A 21,605-nucleotide genomic window follows, 5' to 3' on the forward strand; every position below is an offset into this window, starting at 1 on the left:
ATAACCAGTTAGTACACCATGCTTTCATAACCACTTTCTGTTGATAGAAAGAGAGCCCTAACCCACTTTTCGAAAATGGTATACCCTGGTAACTTTAAACAATATGACCACTTACTTAATAGCTCGTTTGTCCGTCTTTGGAGCGAAATACACCACTGATTCCGCGCATCGGGGATCCGACAGTTTGTTGGTAGGTTTACAGAGGTATGTGACATTCGATGTCTGAGCACAGATGCATGTAACTCGCGTTCATAACTGGCCGCTGATCTGCGCCGGAGGTGATGGCACCCGACAGCGACAGTGGTGGGTTCCATAGGATTCACATCAGACGAATTTGGTCGCCGAGAGATCAAAGTGAGTTCACTATAATGCTACTCAAAACACTGTAACACGGTTCAGGCTCTGAGACACGGACAATTACATTACTGAAAATGACATCGCCTTTGGAGAAGACATCAGGCACGAAAGGATGTAGGTCTTCGCAGCTGTCAGCGTGTCTTCGATTACTGCCACAGCTCCAATGCAACGGCAGGAGAATGACTCCCATACCATAATAATGATACCATAATAATGCTCCCACCAGCCTGCGTCCGTGGCTCGCCGCACGTTTCGAGGCGCCGTTCCTCTCGATGACGGCATCTACGGAGACGACCGTTGACCTAGTGTAGGAAAAATGTTTCATCCGAACAGGAGACCCGTTCCCATTGACTGGCACTCGAATCACAATGGTCCTGCGCCCACTAAAATTGTAATTGACGATGTCGTTGGATCAATATGTGAACGCATAGGGGTGGTCTGCTGCGGAGCTCCACGTTCAACAACGTGCGACCAGTAATGTGCTTCGTAACATTTGTCCGTGCACCAGTATTGTGCTCTTTCGGTAGAGATGCCACAGACCACCATGTGTCCTACTCTACAGAGCAGATAGGCCTCTGAACCCCGTGTCCTGTGAAGAATCGTTGACTTCCAACCATTTTGCGCCCAATGGTAGTTTCACTGTCTTTCTACCTCCTTCATCTCGTGGTCGTGCGGTAGCGTTCTCGCTTCCCACGCCCGGGTTCCCGGGTTCGATTCCCGGCGGGGTCAGGGATTTTCTCTGCCTCGTGATGGCTGGGTGTTGTGTGCTGTCCTTAGGTTAGTTAGGTTTAAGTAGTTCTAAGTTCTAGGGGACTTATGACCACAGCAGTTGAGTCCCATAGTGCTCAGAGCCATTTGAACCATCTACCTCCTTCCATAGATTCTCACTACAGTAGCACGTGAACATTCGACCAGTTTCGCTGTTTTCGAGAGCTCGCTCACAGATTCTGCAAAATAATAATCTGACCTTTGTCAAAGTCGCTTACCTTAATGGATTCCCCGATTTGCAGCCCATATGTTCGCGAGGGGATCCCCCGTCCGTGCCTTCTAGCCGGCCGCTGTGGCCGAGCGATTCTAGGCGCTTCAGTTCGGAACCGCGCTGCTGCTACGGTCGCAGGTTCGAATGTTGCCTCGGGTATGGATGTGCGTGATGTCCGTAGGTTAGTCAAGTTTAAGTAGTTATAAGTCTAGGGGACGGATGACCTCAGATGTTAAGTCCCATAGTGCTTAGAGCCATTTTAACCATTTTGAACCGTGCCTTCTCCGCTTACATACCTTTCCTAACGTGTCAAGTGCGTTGAACGCCACCAGGCTGCATGCATCTTCGCGGTGGGCAGTGGTCATAATGTTTCAGCTTATCAGTGTATTTTAAGTAACTCAGCTTTACACCAAGAGAGACGAGCCTGTACATCTGTGTTCGTTTGCCTAAATTCTTTTATTTATTTTTCGAAATTTTCCAGTTGCTGTCAGAAATGCACAGTGTCGCTTTACAGCACAGTTTGTGTTCACAGTTAATGTTTCCTTTGCCGCGTGGCATTAGCCGAGCGGTCTCAGGCACTGCAGTCATGGACTTTGCGGCTGCTCCCGGCGGAGGTTCAAGTCCTCTCTCGAGAATGGGTGTGTGTGTGTTTGTTCTTAGGATGATTTAGGTTAAGTAGTGTGTAACCTTAGGGACTGATGACCTTAGCAGCTAAGTCCGATAAGACGTCACACACATTTGAACATTTTGAATGTTTCCTTTATTAGCAATTTGTACATTACTTGGTAACAACACACCCGTGAAAGTGCTTCTACGTCTTTACGGAACTTTGTTTCTACTCATGTATTTTTCTCTGGTTTTTAGGTTCGTAACAACTTCATAAATAATCTCTCGAGGATGGAAAATACAAGGTTGAAACAGGATCAGCTTCTGCTTTGGTTTCGGAGAAAGATTCAACGGTTCATTTTTCTAATCCCTTTCGTAATCCACATGAGAAAAATGTACTGAACTCACTTAATCACTAGCCACCGTAATCACATCCGTCCGTGCACTTGCATTTGTCTGTTTTATTTTTGTCTCAATGTTCTTAGGAATAGCATAAAACTTAACTCTTAAATCTTTTTGTTGTCTGCACTGGCTAGTAAAACTCACTCCCACGCAGAAAACCATTAATTTCCACTTTTAAAAAAATTCAAAACCCCTCAATACGCAGATGCCTGTAGCGTAACGTTGCACATAATCATGTTAGGATGATTCTGGCTTTTGTAGTGTAGTTTCAACTCTAGAAAACTGCAGGAAATGCAGGAGCACGTGTGGAGGTTCGACACTTTGTGCAGCATTGGCAGTCAACCCTCAGCATCAGTAATGTAACTTCTGAGTATTCATATGCAGAGAGACCTATTATTGTGTGATTAGACGATTGCAGAACAATCAATGGAGGCTGTGCCATCCGTTAAAGAATGTTTTATTAACTTAAAACGGCAATGACAACACCGTAGGTTACGATAGTGCCTTGTGCCCGGTGTCGGCTACGATGTCAGGGCCGTAGTTTGCTGTTGTCCACTCATTTCGTGGTCCTTACTGTGTATTTTAATAACTCTACATTCTTTGCCAAAAATCGCATTAGTCTTTCTCGAAATATTCGTATTTAAATTACATTATTTTACATACATTTCAGTCAGTTTTTCCACACTCATTGATGGGGGAACGGGGTGTGTTGTGGGGTGGCCAGTTGGGGAGTGGTAACGGAGCGAGGAGGGTGGTGTGAGAGGTACAGCCGGCGACTAACGCGAGCACTTGCGCTTGCGTCTTGGGCGCGGAGTCCGGCGAGTGGTTGCTGGGCATATTTGTGGGTCGATCTGAATCCGTGGCTGAACTCGAGTGCCACCTGCGTGAATACCCTGGTCAACCAGCTCTGCGACGTGGCACACCGATGAGAGAGTTGAAGCCAGTTTCACTGTGCTGATTTCTGGGCCCCCTTTGGAACAGGCAAGCTTCAGCTTCGATTCATGAGCTTCAGTCAAGTTTTGGATTTTGAGGTCTTAACTGTTATTTTCATATTGACACTTATAGGTCTGTTACGATCGTTTCGATTCATTAACCGATCTATTTCAATATCACTTGGATTCTTGAAGTGGGGGTGTTATTTGCTTTTATTGAGTCGATACTACCTTTGGTTGTCTGTTAACAGGACATCTTAAACTGTGTGTGCCGATGCTGTTTCCTGAGACAGAGCGATAACGTGCTTCTTCTATGATGAGGCCGGACACCCCCCCCCCTATCCCCCCCCCCCCACACACACACCCACACACACACCCAGAGCTGGCTGGCCAGGCCACGCACGGAGGCGGCACTCGAAGTCAGCCACGTATTGAAATCGGCCCATAAATATGCCTCTACTCGTCGATGACGCTTGCGCAAATGCTCGCGTTAGTTGCTCTGTTACCACTCCCCAAGTCGCCACGAATGCCCTCTCCCCTATCAACAACCTCGAGCAAAGATCTTCGTGGACTGAAACCACAGGATCGAGCTAGTGGCGCCAGGAATTCGAAAGGTGACATGATCAACCCCCGCAAACAGATAATTTAGGAAAGAAACAACAACTTCTTGAAATAATGAAAATCGCTGTTCACACAACAACATCAAAGAAGTTTGTTAAGTGCTATACGAGGCGAATACGACCAGAGATACAGTGACTCGATGATTTTTTTTCTGTCAGATAAATAATTGTTTTACTTGTCGAGTGACACCTGACATGGCTCTGAGGACTATGGGACTCAACATCTTAGGTCATAAGTCCCCTAGAACTTAGAACTACTTAAACCTAACTAACCGAAGGACACCACACACACCCATGCCCGAGGCAGGATTCGAACCTGCGACCGTAGCAGTCCCGCGGTTCCGGACTGCAGCGCCAGAACCGCTAGACCACCGCGGCCGGCCTGACATGGTTAAGATGACGGTTGTTCTTCCTCATTTCATCGATGATTTGCGGCAAGCAGATAGCAGTATTCCTTTCGTCATTGCCTGCTCTTGATCCTCCAAAACAATGGTGACATCAAATCCAGTATAGTGAAAGATACAATAAATACTGATCTTTTTTTGTTGGTTTCGGTTCATCCTGGAACACCGAAACAATTGATCATTCCTTACGAGCTTGCACGAATATACCAGCGACTCCTGTTGAAATGTATACGGATTTGCACTTGTTCACTATAATTTTTTCTGCATTTCCTTACGCCAGGCGCCATGAGCCTGTTTTGAGTTTTGTTCACATTACGCGGAAGCCATCGGAAACAAATCTTTTTCGCAGCTAAATGTTAACGCAAAATTGACTGTAGACTATAGCTAAGGATGTCGGTATCTATCGGTAAGCCATATCCCAGTCCCCTTCAGTGGCGTTGAGCGGAACGAAAGCGAGGTTCCCCCTGCAATTACAGAATGAATTAAAAAAAAGAAAAAAAGGTATGAACCGAAAGAAATCAGGGTAATTCAGAGAACTTAATAAGTGATCTGAGGGAAAATATTTGTTCGCACTTCACAGCTAAACGAAGAGTGCTAAATGCACAAACCGGATATCAGACTGATCAGGGTGAGGTCAGGTTTTACACAGAAAGATTTAAGTGTGTCAATGTAACCAAGATAATTAAGAAAAACTCAGCTAGTGATTTGGTTCGCCTCCGTAGCCGAGTAATCATAGAGTCCAACTCTCGCGTGGAGGACGCGAATTCTGTTATCGGTTCTACCAGGATTTTTCCTTAGTGGGAGGACTGGAATGGGGTGCACTCCGACTCGTGATGCCAAGTGAGGAGCAATTTGATTGAGAAGTAGCGGCTCCAGGCTGTGAAAGACAACAACGGCCGGTAGAAGGGTATGCTGAGTTCAAGCTCCCTAAACCGCAAGCAGATGACGCCGTGTGGCAGAGAATCGCACAGCGGCTGGTGAACATTGCATGCCTTGAGTGGGACATTATAAATTTCAGGTGAAATGGAAATATTTCACGAAAAGCTGCTCTCTCCTGATCTATATAGTGTGTCCCGGAAGGAATCGTCAGTGTTCAGGGATATGACATGGACGACGATTCGAAGCAAAGAAATCTACTAAGCATGGGTTCTAAAACGCATTCCTTAAGAGCTATGAATCCAGTCTCAGGACTGAAGACCACAACAACAACAACAACAACAACAACAAAGAGCTATGAGCACTTATTCATCTTCATACCGTGAAAGAAACCCATTCTACTGCAAGGTCTCTGCTTTCAGTATTTTGAGGATTTGTTGTATGCATCAAAACAAGAAAAGTTCCAGTAAACATAGGTTCTAAGGTCCGTACCTAAAGAGCTAACAGCACGTGCTCATCTTCGCTAACGTAAAAACATCTCTTCCACAGTAAAAGTGTTCATAGCTCTTAAGGTATGCATTAAAGGTATGTTTACTTGCCTTTTTTGCTTCGCATGATCTTCTCTCTCGTATACCTGAATACTGACCATTCCCCCTCAGTTACCCTGTACACTTCTGATAATAATAGAATACCGACAGATATTTAAAGACAGTATATTTCATGTTTTCTGAACGAAATTTGAAAATATAAAAATAATGAAAAAGAAAACGTTCAAATGGTTTGTGAAAAGATTCTCCTAATAGTAAGAAAAAATATAGATTACAGAAGTGCATTTGAATGATTTCTCGAAATCTTGTACAGCGAGGTACCGTTTTAGAATTTAAAGTTCAATGATTATTTGTTATGTAGGTAACAGAGAAAGGGCAGCATAATTTTCTGTACGTGAGTTCCAGCATTGTTCAAAGACGCTTCAAATGTTTCTCTCATCGATTTCATTTCTTGCTTTTAGACAAATCATAACAGTTGCAAAAATCATCCAATATAAACCTACACAAGAAGTTTCCGTCTTCCACGACACCGCTTCTTTAAAAGCTCACGGTCAACAAATTTCTCCACCAGTTTCTAAACTTTCATTGTTTTAACAACAACATACGACAATTTTAAATAACGGCAATGTCGCATCTCAGTAGAGCCATCCACTGTTCACTTGTAAATATTTAAATGGCGACTCTCATGTACAGCTGTTCCGGGGATGTTGCGTTAGGTTGTGTTTTTCATGTAAGATACGAAACTGTAGCCGTTTTGACATTGTTACATTTTTGCACAGTTCCGCCGCTGCTGTCGATCCCTAACCAGCTGGAGGCGGCCTACCTGGGGCAGGACGTGTCCCTCGAGTGCCACTCGGAGGCGTACCCCGCCTCCATCAACTACTGGGCCAACGGCCGCGGAGACATGATCCTCTCCGGTACGTACTCTGCCCTGCTGCCGGCTCTAATGCATTCGCCGCGCTTGTAAACTGCGAAACAGCTACGGGGAAAGACACTCAGAGCTCGGCTGAGGGCACTAAGGCAGCTAGTTTCACGCTGGCACATCCATTCTTCCATTGCGCATTTCTTTCCATTGAGTTGGATTGTGAACCGAATCTCACAGAACTTTTAGATTACGCGTGGTTTTTCCATGAAAAATTTCCAATAACAGTTACCAAACTGTATTAAACAAGACCACTCTGTTCTCATCGATAGAAAAATATGAGTAATATATCAGTGTAAAAGAGTTAAATTAGTGTGATTAATTTCTCTTGTAGTCGATCTTTTACGGCCCAATGAAATACACTTGACTATTCCAGGATAAGTTCAACACAGATTTTGCAATTAGTCGAATGAAAATTCTCAGAAGCAGTGACGAAAAACTGGAGGACTGGAAGTTGAAAGACTGAAACGGGCTGAATGTTACGTAATATATGATTTACATGAATTTCTTAGTGCTACAGAAACATCACAGTGAGAATCAGACTGAAAGCAGCGCCTAAACCGCAAATCAACCCAAGAAACGTGACCAGATTTGATCTGGAAAATGTAATGAGAACAGAAGATATACTAAAATACAAGGTTGAAGTTTCAAACCGATCTGATATTTTAAGTAGCGAGAGATAAAATCATGAAACGACCAGTAATGAGTCATAGAACAGAATAAAAGGAGTCATCCTCCTAGCTGCAAATAATAAGCTGGGAAGAAGCTGTTTTATGAATGTGATCCATAATCACTAATTATAAATTCCAGAAGCAGCCCTAATAATGACCAACATAAGAAGTGCCGGCAAGTACTAATGCCCAAAAAAGTAGCAGTGCAATTTGGAGTGATGGATTTTCAGCTGAGGTACTAAACTAGAAGGGAGGAGCACCGCATAAATGTTTGTAGCCCCCGATACAGATAATCTGGAAAATTATGAATACATCACGCTAACGGAAAGAAGTCCCAATACATAAAAATGCGACAGACTTCGGAAACTGTAGCGGAATGTCACTATTTAACATAGTCTATAAGATTTTATCTTGTTTGTTGTTGAACCAATTGAAATAGTAAGCAGAAACTATAACTAGGGATTATCAAAACTGCTTTTGCAGGAATAGATCCACTACTGACAATATATTTGTAATCCGAACAATAAATGAGAAACTATGGGAACATGAAAGAAAAATACATTACTTGTTCATTGATTTATAAGTTTATGGCTCCCTAGGATTTGGTTCTAGGATTTTCCAATGAAACGTATAAATCGTTGTAAAATGTGCATGGATGGAAACATAAGAAGGGTTTTGCTAAACGGAATAAAATATGACCATTTTAAAAATAAAATTGGAGTACGGCAGGGAGATCGTCTGTCCTCTCTTCTTGTTAAGGTAGTCTTCGAGAGAGTTGCGAGAAAACCCAAGTAAGTACCAGCTGGGATCCTTCAAAGAAATAAGGTTTTATCGTTGCAGATGATATAGTGCTCAGTGCAGAAAGTGAAATAGAGAATAGACGGTTACTTGTGGAGCTTGTAGAAGAAGCAACCAAATTTGGCCTAAAAGTAGACGCCCGGAAAACAAAGTGTAGAAATGAACATGACAAACAATTGCATGTAATAATCGGCAACCGTAAATTCTAAAGTGCTGAGGAGTTCATTAATCCAGGTGCAATGATAGACAAATAGAAATGAAAAATGGGACTACAAAGAGATAACACAACCCTACAAAAACTTCTAGGGTCCAAAATACAAACAAGGAAAACTAAAATGAAGCTACGTAACACTCAACAGACCAGTCTTAGCCTATGGACCAGAAATATGGAGTTTAGCTAAAAGGGAAGATCACCAGTCACCAGCCACAAGCATTTGAAAACAAAGTTTTTATGAATATTTTTGCTCAATACTATGATAATGAATCGCAAAGCTGGAGGAGAAGACACAATATGGAAATCCATATGCTGTCGTAACAAGAACGATAACGAGCACAATAAATTCCAGAAGGCTTCACTGGGCAGGCCATCTGATGAGAATGAAAGAGGATCAAGTGGTTTCGACAACATCCATGGAGAAGTAATTTGGTAATAGACCAAGGGTAAGACACAGGTGTACAAGGGAAAACGAGTTGGGGTTGTTTGCGAGAGGAGACTAGACAGTGAGGTCATCGATCTTATCGGATCAGGGAAGGACGGGGAAGGAAGTCGGCCGTGCCCTTTCAAAGGAACCATCCCACCATTTGCCTGGAGCGATTTAGGAAAATCACGGAAAACCTAAATCAGGATGGCCAGACGCGGGATTGAACCGTCGTCCTCCCGAATGCGAGTCCAGTGTGCTAGCCACTGCGCCACCTCGCTCGGTGGTAAATGAAATTAAAACACTGCAACTGGAAGGTTGTAAGTAGCTGACAGGAAATAGCACAAGAGGGAAGCGTTTGGAGGCAACATGTGAGATCGATACGTCTGCTTTGAGACCCTTATAACCCAAGAAGAAGAAAAGGGATAGAAGTACCAAAACCACCTTTTGTTACTTGCTATGAGGTGAGACGGATGTATCGTTCTGCATTGACACAGTATCAACGCAACTGTTAATTAGGCCTTCTCTTTCCATTTATTTGTCACGACCTTTGCTAAATTCATATTGTATATTTACCTCTCTACTTAGTTGATATACCTTTCCATAACTGACATTGGATCATGTGTCCGGACATAGCAAAATGATTTATAAATAATAAAGAAGAAATATTTTATCGTTATTCTGGAACAGATTTTATTTATTCGCTAATGGGTTCTCCAACTTTTTAAGCTATCGTCAAGTGTAAACTATCACAGCCGCAGAAAAAAAAAAAAAAAAAACGATGCACCTACTGAGCTGAAAGGTGATAAAGAAGTTACGACACACAAAATTGTGAAATTCATCTTGAATGTAGATCTGCTCCATTTGACTAATTATTTATCCTGAATGAGCTATTTACGTAATAGAAATCTAGCCAATAAGTAAGATAGTGCACAATATTTTGTCACTACTGATTGTTTGGTATTGACCGGTATGATAAAGGGTTGTGATTTACAGTCATTTCTGGCTGGTCTTTTTTGATCGTAGTTGTGTGAGGATCGATGATTCGTTTTTGCAAAACTTCAAGAGCACTTTTACATTTACTATTTCGTTTTTCGTAACATCTGTATTTAATACATATTTTCTTTCTTAAATGAGTTTTCTGTGTTGTTTATTATCTCTTGCATAATTATTATTATTATTATAGATACCGAAAATCGGTTGGTGAAAAAATTGAAAAGTTGGAAAATCAAAAGGGAAAACTTTCTCTTTTTCGATTAGTATTCTTATTTCACGTGTGAGTAATCATATTGATGAGAAATAAGGTAAAATGTGACAATCACACTAACATATCTCAAAACCCTGAAGAAGGTTTCAGACTCAAGTGTAAAATAATATAAATTAAAACGAATAGAATGGATCGAGCGAAGAATCGGTGGTATCAAAAATATTGCAAAATGAAATGACACATTTTCTAGACCTTACTGGTCTCATAAAGTTATCTTTATCTATATAGACCGAAGCGGTGAGTGATAATTTGTGCCAAGGCCGGGAATCAAACCCGGGTCTTTTGCTTACGATCCAGCCTGCAACCCACGTGCAGGTACTCGTGCAAATGAAATGACACAATTTCAGAGACTTTACTGGTCTCATACAGATACGATTTTATGTACATAGACTGAAGGGGGCAGTGAAAACTTAGACCTAGGAGGGAACGTGCCTGGGTCATCCGTGCAGTTGTGCGGACCGCTGTGCCAAAATGGCTTAGTGGCTAGCGCACCTGCCTAGTAGACAGGAGGCCAGAGTTCAAAATTTCAGTCACCGCTTCGGTCTATACACATAAAAAAGTAACAATTTTTTTGCCATGAATTTGTTATTAACTGTCTAGACATATATCTGCTGTAATACAATGCACGCATGCAGTGATCAGTAACGACCGCCTCATTTGATTTTTTCAATAATTTCTTAACATCGTCATAAGTGTTTGGTGTAAATACCAGGTAGCAGTTTGTTGGTGGTTCATTTAACTATAAAAGGTAAAGACTGGTCAGTGACCGGGACTTGTTCTGAAGTGAAATTGCTATCATGGCGATATGATGAATTTCATGACGAAAGAGTAAACAACGCAGTTCACTGGAAGGTACAGAAACTCTATAGGGCATAGTCGTACGTGTGCTTAAAAATACCACGACAATAATTATGTAAATTCCACTGCTTATACCAATTATATGTGCACTTTTGAACGACCTGATACAGGGTGGCGGACGAAATGTGTTACCATTTTGTTTTTGAATATAAACTTTATTATCCATACAATCTGAAAGGAACATGTACTACAATGAAGAGCCGTCCATGGAGATTTGTTCTAATTCAGCACATGCTCAATATGTCCACCATTTCGTTTCCTAACTTCCTTCAAACGAACATTGAAGTTAGTGATTACCCTACGGCACATGTCTTTCGTAATTTCACTGCAAGCTTGAAGAATAAGTCTTCTGAGCTCCATTAAATCACGTGGACGTTTCGGGAAAATTTTTTCCTTTAGGTACCCCTAAAGGAAAAAGTCACATGGACTGAGGTCTGGACTATTGGGGGGCCAATTTTGTCCGTCATTGAAGCGACCTGAAAACCTAAGTGAAATGATCCGCATATCGAAATGCTCGTGTAATAACTCCAACACAGTGTTTGCAGTATGTGGCCTTGCTCCATCTTGCATGAACCATTGCGTGTTGAAGGGCAAGGCAGTAGCAAGAAGCTGTGGAATGAAGCTACTGCGAAGCATGCTAAAAGAACGCTCGCTGTTCACAGTTTCTTCAAAGAAAAAGGGTCCAATAAGTCCGTGACTGGAAATTGCTGCCCACGCTGTAATCCTCGGAGCATAATGTTGTCGTTCATGAAGCACTTTTGGGTTTTCAGTGGCCCAAAAGCGTACATTTTGTTTGTGAACCACACCGTCTAAATGAAAATGCGCCTAGTCTGAAAACCAAACGTTGCTGAGAGTTTCTTCCCTATCCTCCGCCCACTGAGCAGACAGTATCTGCTGCTTGTGTTCTTCAGTGAGCTTCTGTGCACATGTCATCTTGTATGGGTACATATGGAGGTCACTTTTAAGAATGCGTTGAACGGAGCGTCTGGATATTCCCAGTTGCACTGCTGCCGTTCTACACGATTACTTCTCTGTACAACAACTCGTGCCGCATCAATATTCTCCGGTGAACAAACAGGCTTACGCCGAGATCGCTTCGCTTCCAATACTGTTCCTTCCTGTACAAATTTATCGTACAACCTGTGGATGGTCTTCTTGCAAGGGACCCATCGTGTGTTAAACTGTTGTCGAAAACGCCTCTGAGTCACAACAAGGCTTTTCGTTTCATGAAAAAGTAACACAACTGCCGATAATGTCTGTGTTGTCAGTCTTTCGTTGCTGCTTACTGGTCTCCTAGCGGCAGTATCGTGAATTAAACGTCCTTTCGTAACTCATTTATTTTTCCAAGCTCTGCTGGTACTGCTGTAGAGATCCCAGCGGGATATCTAATGTGCGTCAAACATTGTGAAAGAAACAATTGGAAACACATTTCGTGCGCGACCCTGTACTTGCTGAGGCTCCTGCTTTGGTTACCTCACAAACCATTGTACACTTAAGGGGCTCCGGAACGCCCTATACTTGCAATGTTAAAATAACGCTTATAAATTACATCTTTCCTCACAAAGCATTTGAGGTAGGAAGTTGAACTTTTTACAGATTATTTATTGGAATATGGGATACAACTTAACACAGGGATTTTACAAAATTTTAGTTCAGTTATTAAAGATGATTTTTTTTCAATTGTAATGAAAATTCACAACATTTTTTTGCAATTTTTTATTTATATATTCAAAAATGTACAGTTTCTTGGAAAAAGGCTGTGTTAAATTATGCAGAAGGTACTGTGTAACATTTACTGAAAGTTTGAAACAAATATGTTTGGAAGATCCTTAGAAAACATGTAATTAGTATGAGAAAATAAAAGTTTTGGGAATCGAGCGACAAGGATTGGATTAACTTTTTAGTGCATTCCAGGTCCATAGGATGGATTATCTTCATCCTCTGCAAACTCCTCCTCCAACTTCCTCTTGTTCCTCCTCCTGTTTACTCTTGCTTGTATTTCTAGACTGTTTACAGCCCTGTCTGCAGCCCGAAGGCGTTCCTTGTCTAAAGCAAGCATCGCTCGTACCGTGTTAGAACCTATCTTCATTCCCATATTTCTAAATACCTTTGGCTTTCCAACATTTCTCCTTTTCTTAAAAGCCTTCAGAGGATTTCTAATAACTTTACTTTTACTCATTATTATACTTCAACAAAACAGAGACTCAAGAAACAGAATTAATTACGAATATTTTCGAGATAACGACAGAGTAAATAAACATGAAACAATCGACAATCACACCAGCGATATATATTGAACCATCACAGGTTAGCCACAACACATACTTTATCTCACATCACTAAAATGTACCTGATGAACACGGACGTTAATAATAACACCATTTGACAGTAGTTTAACAGCGCCACAGTGGGTCACGCCCATGTAGAACACATTTCAAAAAAATTTAAAAATAGTTGTAGTCTTCGGAATTGAATAAATTATATATCTATTAAAAGGTAATAGTCTGCAGATTCAGAAAACGCAAAAAAGTAAAAATTGAACTTTTCATGATTTTGAGCCTTTCCGGAGCCCCTTAATGTGCCAGGTGTTCAACTGGCCACAGGCGATAGCGATTCTCTAATGAGTTACGTACTTGTTGTTGGATTAGGTGACAAATACGAGGCGGTGACTGTGGACAGCGGCTACCACAAGTATATGCTGCTCAAGATCCGCGCCGTATCTCCACAGGACTTCGGCGCTTACCGCTGCATTGCCAGCAATTCCCTGGGTGAAGCGGACGGCGTCATCAGACTCGAAGGTAATGCTTTTTGTGCTAAACTACGCTCTGCTACACACAGCATGATGACTGACGCATTTATGTGATTTGTGCATAAGATCATAGTGTTCCAGAATTTGAGTTCTCTGTCCAGCACAGCTCCAAAAAATTACTCTTTCTTCCAAAACTACTTCCAATAAGAAGCACTCAAGCACTGGAAGGTGATTATAGATTTAAAAAATTGAAGAACCATTACGATGGAACATTGCCGAGCCGAGTCTCTGGTTCATTCGGATATTTTGTTTCAGTACAATAACTATGTAGTGTTTAGTAGTCAAGATGTAATAAAGGTAATGACGACAATCATTACATTTAAATTCAGGCAATCTGCAGACAGTGATTCTGACGCAGTTACATTTTGAAAGCGGACTGTATAGTATTGTATAACCTTTTTTGTGATTGTAAAGTGACACTAAAGAAGAAGAAGGTGCTAGTGCCCATGCGTAGGGTGCATAAAGCGGAACTGTTGAAAAACATTGCTGCTGAATTAGGAGTTGGAACCTCAATGGTGTCATATAAGCTGGAAGAAACTGAAAAGTTTTGTTTCAGATTGATAATGGTCACTTTACAGAGTCGCGGGACAACCGAAAAAGCAAAGAATGAATCTCTCGGTGACGCATTTTTCATGTGGTTTATTGCATTGAGGGAAAGTGAAATCCAAATTTAAGGTCCCACATTACAAGAACAAGCTATAAGTTTAAACAAGAACTTCTCGCTCATCTATAGTTGTTTTCAAAGGTGAAAAGATTGTTATGGATTGTGTTAGCTGTCAGTGAGTACTGAAAGTCTTTACATTTGCTACGATAGCCGACGAAAACTTCAAAAAGGAATTAGAAATTCTCATTTCTTTTGACAAGCGTGACTCTGGATCTAGTTTATAACGCCGATGAACGTCAGCTACTTATTGAAATCGGCCCATAAATATGCCTCTACTCGTCCATGACGCTTGCGCAAGTGCTCGCGTTAGTCGCTCTGTTACCACTCCCCAAGTCGCCACGAATGCCCTCTCCCCTATCAACAACCTCGAGCAAAGATCTTCGTGGACTGAAACCACAGGGTCCTCACACGAGAGATCGAGCTAGTGGCGCCAGGAGTTCGAAAGGTGACATGAGCAACCCCGCCATGGCTCGCTGATATTGAAGAAGCAAACAGATACTTTTGGAAAGAAACAACAACTTCTTTAGATAATGAAAATCGCTGTTCACACAACAACATCAAAGAAGTTTGTTAAGTGCTATACGAGGCGAATACGACCAGAGATACAGTGACTCGATGATTTTTTTTCTGTCAGATAAATAATTGTTTTACTTGTCGAGTGACACCTGACATGGTTAAGATGACAGTTGTTCTTCATTTCATCGATGATTTGCGGCAAGCAGATAGCAGTATTCCTTTCGTCATTGCCTGCTCTTGATCCTCCAAAACAATGGTGACATCAAATCCAGTATAGTGAAAGATACAATTGAATACTGATCTTTTTTTTGTTGGTTTCGATTCATCCTGGAACACCGAAACAATTGATCATTCCTTATGAGCTTGCACGAATATACCAGCGACTCCTGTTGAAATGTATACGGATTTGCACTTGTTCACTATAATTTTTTCTGCATTTCCTTACGCCAGGCGCCATGAGTCTGTTTTGAGCTTTGTTCACATTACGCGGAAGCCATCGGAAACAAATCTTTTTCGCAGCTAAATGTTAACGCAAAATGGATAACAACGCATGACCACATAGAACCGTGAAGGTGAAGGAGCTCTTGGAACTATAAGACATTTCGCGAAAGGACTGTCCTGCTCGATTTCCCGACTTAAAACCCGTCGGGAAAACCTAGGTTACTTTGGGTAGACGTATTGCAGAAGGCCGCATGCCTCAACGACCATCCAGCAGATATCAACCGTGCTGGAGGAGGTAAGCAACACTCTGCCACAAGACTACCTCACCAGCTTTCAGGTCAACATGGAAGCACGTTGCAGAGCATGCATAGTCGTCCGTGATGTTCACACACGCTGTTATGAACCGTTTGCTGCCATTTGTAATGTCTAGGGGACTATCATGAGTCCCAATTGTTTCAGTGTAATTATTGCCTTTGAATAAAAGTGTAATTTCTGTGTGACTCACTGGGAATTTCTTTCAGTTACCTTCTGTACAATACTTTTCTACGTATGGTCCAAATTTCAAAGAGCTATGTTACTTGGTCGTGACACATCATGCGGAAGTTACTTTTGACTTCAAGTTTCGAACACCAGTGCCCATATATGCCCCAGCACATCCCAAAAAGACACAGAAAGACACATGTAAAAGGCAAACAAACATAAATAGAGGTTATGTTGGCAAACAGTAGCAGAGAGGAAATAATACGGCAAATAAAAGCAACACGAATTTTTGAATCTAGTCTTCAGGGGAGAAAAATTTATTTGATGAAGCCAGTACACATTTCATTAGAAATTACTTGGTCAGAGTCTTTGTGGCGGGAGAGCTTTACAGCGATGCTAAATTTCGAAACTTCCCTCTATGTGTGATGCTTCACGTCGAACCATATCGTCAGCAGCTACATGGCGGCCGAGAGAAAACTGAAGGGTAGGCTCTTTATATCACTTCATCATACTGAAAGGAAAAGACGGTCCTGAAAAGTAGTTAAGCATTTCGTGTAACCGATGCATTCTCATAATGATCCATAAATTTTCTATGCCGTCGTAAAGTTGCTCCCTGTGCTTAACGGGTGAAGTCATTCCAGACGTGGAAAGCGTCCCTCCGCACAGGGTGCAGCCAACTGCAGGTGGTGGCTCACGTCGGTTCCAATGATGTGCGTCACTTTGGATCGGGGAGATTCTCCCTGGTTTCAAGAGGAAAGAAGTTGTAAAGGGTGACCGTCTTGCAAGCGAAATGAAAGCAGAGCTCACTATTTGCAGCATAGTCGACAGGACCGATTGCGGAACTTTGGTACAGAGCCGAGTGGAGCTTCTGAACCAGAGGCTCAGATCGTTTTGCGACCGTGTAGGCTGCAGGTTCCACGACTTGCGCCGTGGGGTGGTGGGGTTTCGGGTTCCACTGAATAGTTCGGGAGTCCACTACACCCAGAAGGCGGCTACACGGGTAGCAGGGGCTGTGTGGTATGGACTGAGTGGTTTTCAGTCTAGAGGACCTTGGGGAAATATCGAAAGAGCTTCAGTCTCAAATCGTGCAGGTCGAACATAAGAAGAACGTAGGTACAGGAACCGTCGCTATAGCAGCTGTAAACTGTCGTAGATGTGTCGGGAAAGTACCAGAGCTCCAAGTGCCAACCGAAAGCAGTGATGTTCAAATCATTATAGACATTTAAAGCTGGCTAAAGCCGAAATTTTTGCGAACAACCTAACGGTGTTCCGAAACGATAGGCTAAACGCAGTTGGCAGTGGCGTGTTTTTTTCCTGTTAGAAGTAGTATATCTTGTAACGAAATTGAAGCAGATAATTCCTATAAGTATGGGCAGAGATCATTTTTGGCAACCGGAATAAAATAATAGTTGGATCCGTTTACCGATCTCCCAACTCAGACAACTGCTGAAAGGTTCAAAGGAAAATTGAGTTTAATTTGAAACACGTACCCAATTCATACAATTACAGCTGGAGGTATCTATAATTTACCCTCGATATGTTGGCGAAAATACATGTTTAAATCCGGAGGTACGCATAATACGTCATTCTAAATTGTGCTAAACGCGTTCTCGGAACATTATTTCGGTCAATTATTTGATCAGCCCACACGAATAGTAAAGAGTTGTGAAAACACACTTGACCTCTCGGCAACATATAATCCTGAGCTTAAAACAAGTATCAAAATAGACACAGGAGTTAGGGAACATAGGGTTATCGTAGCGAGATTGAATATTGTAACCCATAAATCCTCCAAAAATAAACGAAAAATATAACTATTCAAAAAAGCAGATAAAAATTCACTTGACGCCTTCATAACAGATAACCTCCACTCCTTCCAAATTAACAATGTAAGTGCAGACCAGATGTGGCTTAAGAAATAGTATCGACAGCAGTTGAGAGATTTATACAAAATAAATTGACAAACGACGGAGGGACATCACACACATCTGTGCCCGAGGCAGGATTCGAACCTGCGTCGTAGCGGTCGCGCGGTTCCAGACTCTAGCGCCTAGAACCGCTCGGCCACCCTGGCCGGCCATTCGAGTCAAGAACACCTGACAACTTGAGTAATTCAGAAGTAGATGACCTCGGAGTAATGAAGCAACTTAAATCACTTAATAAAAGCAAGTATTCTGGTACAGACTGTATATCAGTTAGGTTCCTTTGAGTGTGTGCTGATGTAATAGCTCCATACTTAACAGTCCTATACAGCCGCTCGCTCTACGAAAGAACCTTCCGCAAAGACTGTAAAGTTGCGCAGTTCATACCAATATTCAAGAAAGTTATTAGGCGTAATCCACTAAATTACAAGCCCATATCATTAACGTCGATATGCAGCAGGATTTTGGAGCATATATTGTGTCCGAACATTACGAATTACCTCGAAGAAAGCGGTCTGTTGATACACAGTCAACACGGATTTAGGAAACATCCAACTTGTGAAACACAACTAACTCTTTACCTACACGAAATGTTAAGTGCTATTGACAAGGGATTCCAAATTGGTTCTGTATTTCTAGATTTGCAAAAGGCTTTTTACACTGTACCAAATAAGCGGCATTTAGTGAAACTGATTGCTTATGGAGTATCGTCTCAGTTATGTGACTGGATACGTGATTTCCTGCCAGAGAGGTTACAGTTCGTAACGGAAAGTCATCGAGTAAAACACTTATTTGGCGTTTCCCAAGGTAGTGTTATAGGCCCTCTGCTGTTACGTATCCATATAAACGAGTTAGGAGACAAATTGGGCTGTCGTCTTAGGTCGTTCGCAGAAGATGCTGTCGTTTATCGTCTAGTAAACTCATCAGAAGATAAAAAAAAATTTCAAAACGACTTAGAAAATTGATAATTGACCCAAAATAATGAAAATTGTGAGGTCATCCAAATGAGTACTAAAAGGAACTCGTTAAACTTCGTTTACACGATAAATCAGTCTAATCTAAGGGCAGTAAATTCAACTAAATACCCAGGAATTACAATTACGAATAATTTAAATTGGAAAGAACACAAAGAAAATGTTAGGAATTACGATTAAGAACAATTTAAATCGGAAAGAACAGATAGAAAATGTTGAGAACGAAAAAATGCCTTTTATTGACAGAACAATTAGAATTGTAACAGATCTACGAAAGAGACTGCCTGCACTACGCTTGTCAGTCCCCTTTTGGAGTAGTGCTGCGCGGTGTGGGATCCTTACCAGATAGGATTAACAGAGTATATCGAGAAAGTCAAAGAAGTGCAGTACGTTCTGTATTATCGCAAAAGAGGGAGAGAGTGTCGCAGACATTATACAGGATTTGGTATGGACACCATTAAAACAAAGGCGTTTTTCGTTGCGGCGGAATCTTCTCACGAAATTTCAGTCAAAAACTTCATCCTTCGAGTGCGAAAATCTTTTGTTGGCACAGACCGACATAGGGAGAAATTATCATCATAATAAAATAAGGGAAATCGGAGCTCGCACGGAAAGGTATTGATGTTCGTTTTTTCCTCGCCCTGTTCGAGAGTGGAATAATAGAGAACTGTTGTGAAGGTGGCTTCATAGCCCTCTACCAGACACTTAAGTGTGATTTGCAGAGTATCCATGTAGATATAGATGTAGATGTGGATTTACTTCAGCGAGCACATAATACCTCCGTAGAACAAGATACCGTAACTCTAGAACTCACTTAAAAGTTATTGCGTCACAGCAAACTATCTGTAAACCTCTGATCATCTTTGACCGTAGCTGCATGTGTTCCCAGTTATCCAATGAGTATTATTCTGAGAAAACATTCCAGTTTGCTTTTTGTGTAATCCTATGATCAAATAGAGTAGACTAGAAGGTAAACCACTAACATCCAAACCCCGGTTGATTAAAAAATCTAACTCCCATACACACTGGTGGCCACCCAAGATGCGGCACCCTGAAGGAAGCATCTAAACAAGGAAAATTTGCAGCATGCATTTGTGGCGACGACAGATGCACACGATTAGCATTTCGACGCAGGTGTACATCACGGGCGCCCGTAGTGCCACCTGCAAAACGCTTTATAAAAGGGGAACAGACCGCCGTGTTGTGTACTGGAATTGTTCTTTCTTGCGGTTGTTTTGCATAAGCAGCTTTAGTAACGCTTGTAGAAGACAGTGAGCGTCTTTCGAGCTCGTTTCGGAGTTCGACCGAGGAAGAGTTGGTTCCTATAAGGATCGCGGATTACCCTTCAGAGAAATCGGTGATCGAATCGGACGGAACCAGGCAACTGTAATCGCTGAATGCAGAATGGAACGACGGACCCACGGCAGCGATTGAACCAACCTCGTTGCACCACTACACGTGGTGACAGGCATATTTTGCGCATAAGAGTGATATATCGCTCTGCCTCATTACGAAGCGGGTCCTAAAAAATCTGGCCTGATGCGCAATAACAGGTCCGCAAGTCGTCCATTGCTGCTTTTATCACTGAGTCAACGCCACAGGAGTTTGCGCCGGCAATGGTGCGATGAACGACAAACGAAGACAATTGAATGAAACGATATTGCTTTTACCGATGAATCCGGGTCTGCCTGTACCACTACGATGGTCGGATTAGAGTCCGGAGACACTGTGGTGAGAGACTATTGAACTGTTGGCTCATGCATCTCCATATTGGTCCTGCACCCGGTATTATGGTTTGGGCTGGTATTGGATTCTACTCCCTCACGCCCTATCACGCACTGCCGGTACTCTAACCATCCAACGTTACATCTCTAAAGTGTTGGAGTCTGTTGTCCTCGCATACCTTCGGAGGTTGCTGACGGCCACATTATAATAGGATAATGCGCTACGCCGGCCGCGGTGGCCGTGCGGTTCTAGGCGCTGCAGTCTGGAACCGCGGGACTGCTACGGTCGCAGGTTCGAATCCTGCCTAGGGCATGGATGTGTGTGATGTCCTTAGGTTAGTTAGGTTTAAGTAGTTCTAAGTTCTAGGGGAGTAATGACCTAAGATGTTAAGTCCCATAGCACTCAGAGCCATTTTCTTGATAATTCGCTACCACACGTGGCACGAAGCGTTTGAAACTTCTTTGTCGCTCATCGGATTGCATTCCTGCCTTGGTCTCCCTAAGCCTATTGAAAACAACTGGATGATGATGGCGGAACGGCTGGCCCGGGATACACAACCCGAAACTAGGTCTCTGAACCGTTTGACCATTCGGTAACACAGATAATAATTATAAGAACACATTAATGTACAGCCGAGTGACTTAGTGTTATCCTGAATAACGATTAAAGTATTAGAAGCGATGGAGTAACGTTGCACGAGTGGAAAAAGAGAAGGATTTGAAATATTACGTAGTTCTAGCTGTCACGTAAACGGCATGCATTATACTTGCTGATGCCTCTGCATATCTAATGTTAATGTTTTGTTTTTCTTGTGTTTAAGAAATCCCGGTACCCACAACCAGGTCAACGACGACAGTAGGATATATTACGCTAGCAACAGAAGTTAGGAGGAAAGGTAAGTAAAACCACCCACTTATCTTCAAACCTCATATGGGTATGTGCTGAAATTATTTTGTTGACATATCCGCTTACGATTTTCTAGTTCGATGACTATTCGTCACGCAAAAATTCGAAGGTTCGACTTGCAATTCTCACTCGGACCTGGTAAGTTTTCGGTCACATAAGATTTGTATCCGACTGTTTCTTTGTAACTGAGTCACAGTTGCTAAGAGTTTCTAAATGGTATCATTCTGCTTGTAACAATTATTTGTGTAATTTTTGTTCTATAGTACAGATTTAAACTTAGAACATTTTAG

At 42.1% G+C, this 21,605-nt stretch overlaps 1 protein-coding gene across 1 annotated transcript in view; it reads left to right on the forward strand.

Annotated features, from left to right (window-relative positions):
• Positions 1-21,605, forward strand: part of LOC126243161 (lachesin-like) — a 1,186,501-nt gene that overhangs the window by 1,126,572 nt on the left and 38,324 nt on the right. Inside the window, exons 8-10 of the mRNA XM_049948146.1 lie at positions 6,504-6,641; positions 13,527-13,676; positions 21,230-21,304. Of these exons, the coding sequence (XP_049804103.1) occupies positions 6,504-6,641; positions 13,527-13,676; positions 21,230-21,304 (363 nt within the window). The remainder of the gene's footprint in view (positions 1-6,503; positions 6,642-13,526; positions 13,677-21,229; positions 21,305-21,605) is intronic.

The sequence above is a fragment of the Schistocerca nitens genome, chromosome 1 (genome assembly GCF_023898315.1).
Source record: "Schistocerca nitens isolate TAMUIC-IGC-003100 chromosome 1, iqSchNite1.1, whole genome shotgun sequence".
Lineage (NCBI taxonomy): Eukaryota > Metazoa > Arthropoda > Insecta > Orthoptera > Acrididae > Schistocerca > Schistocerca nitens.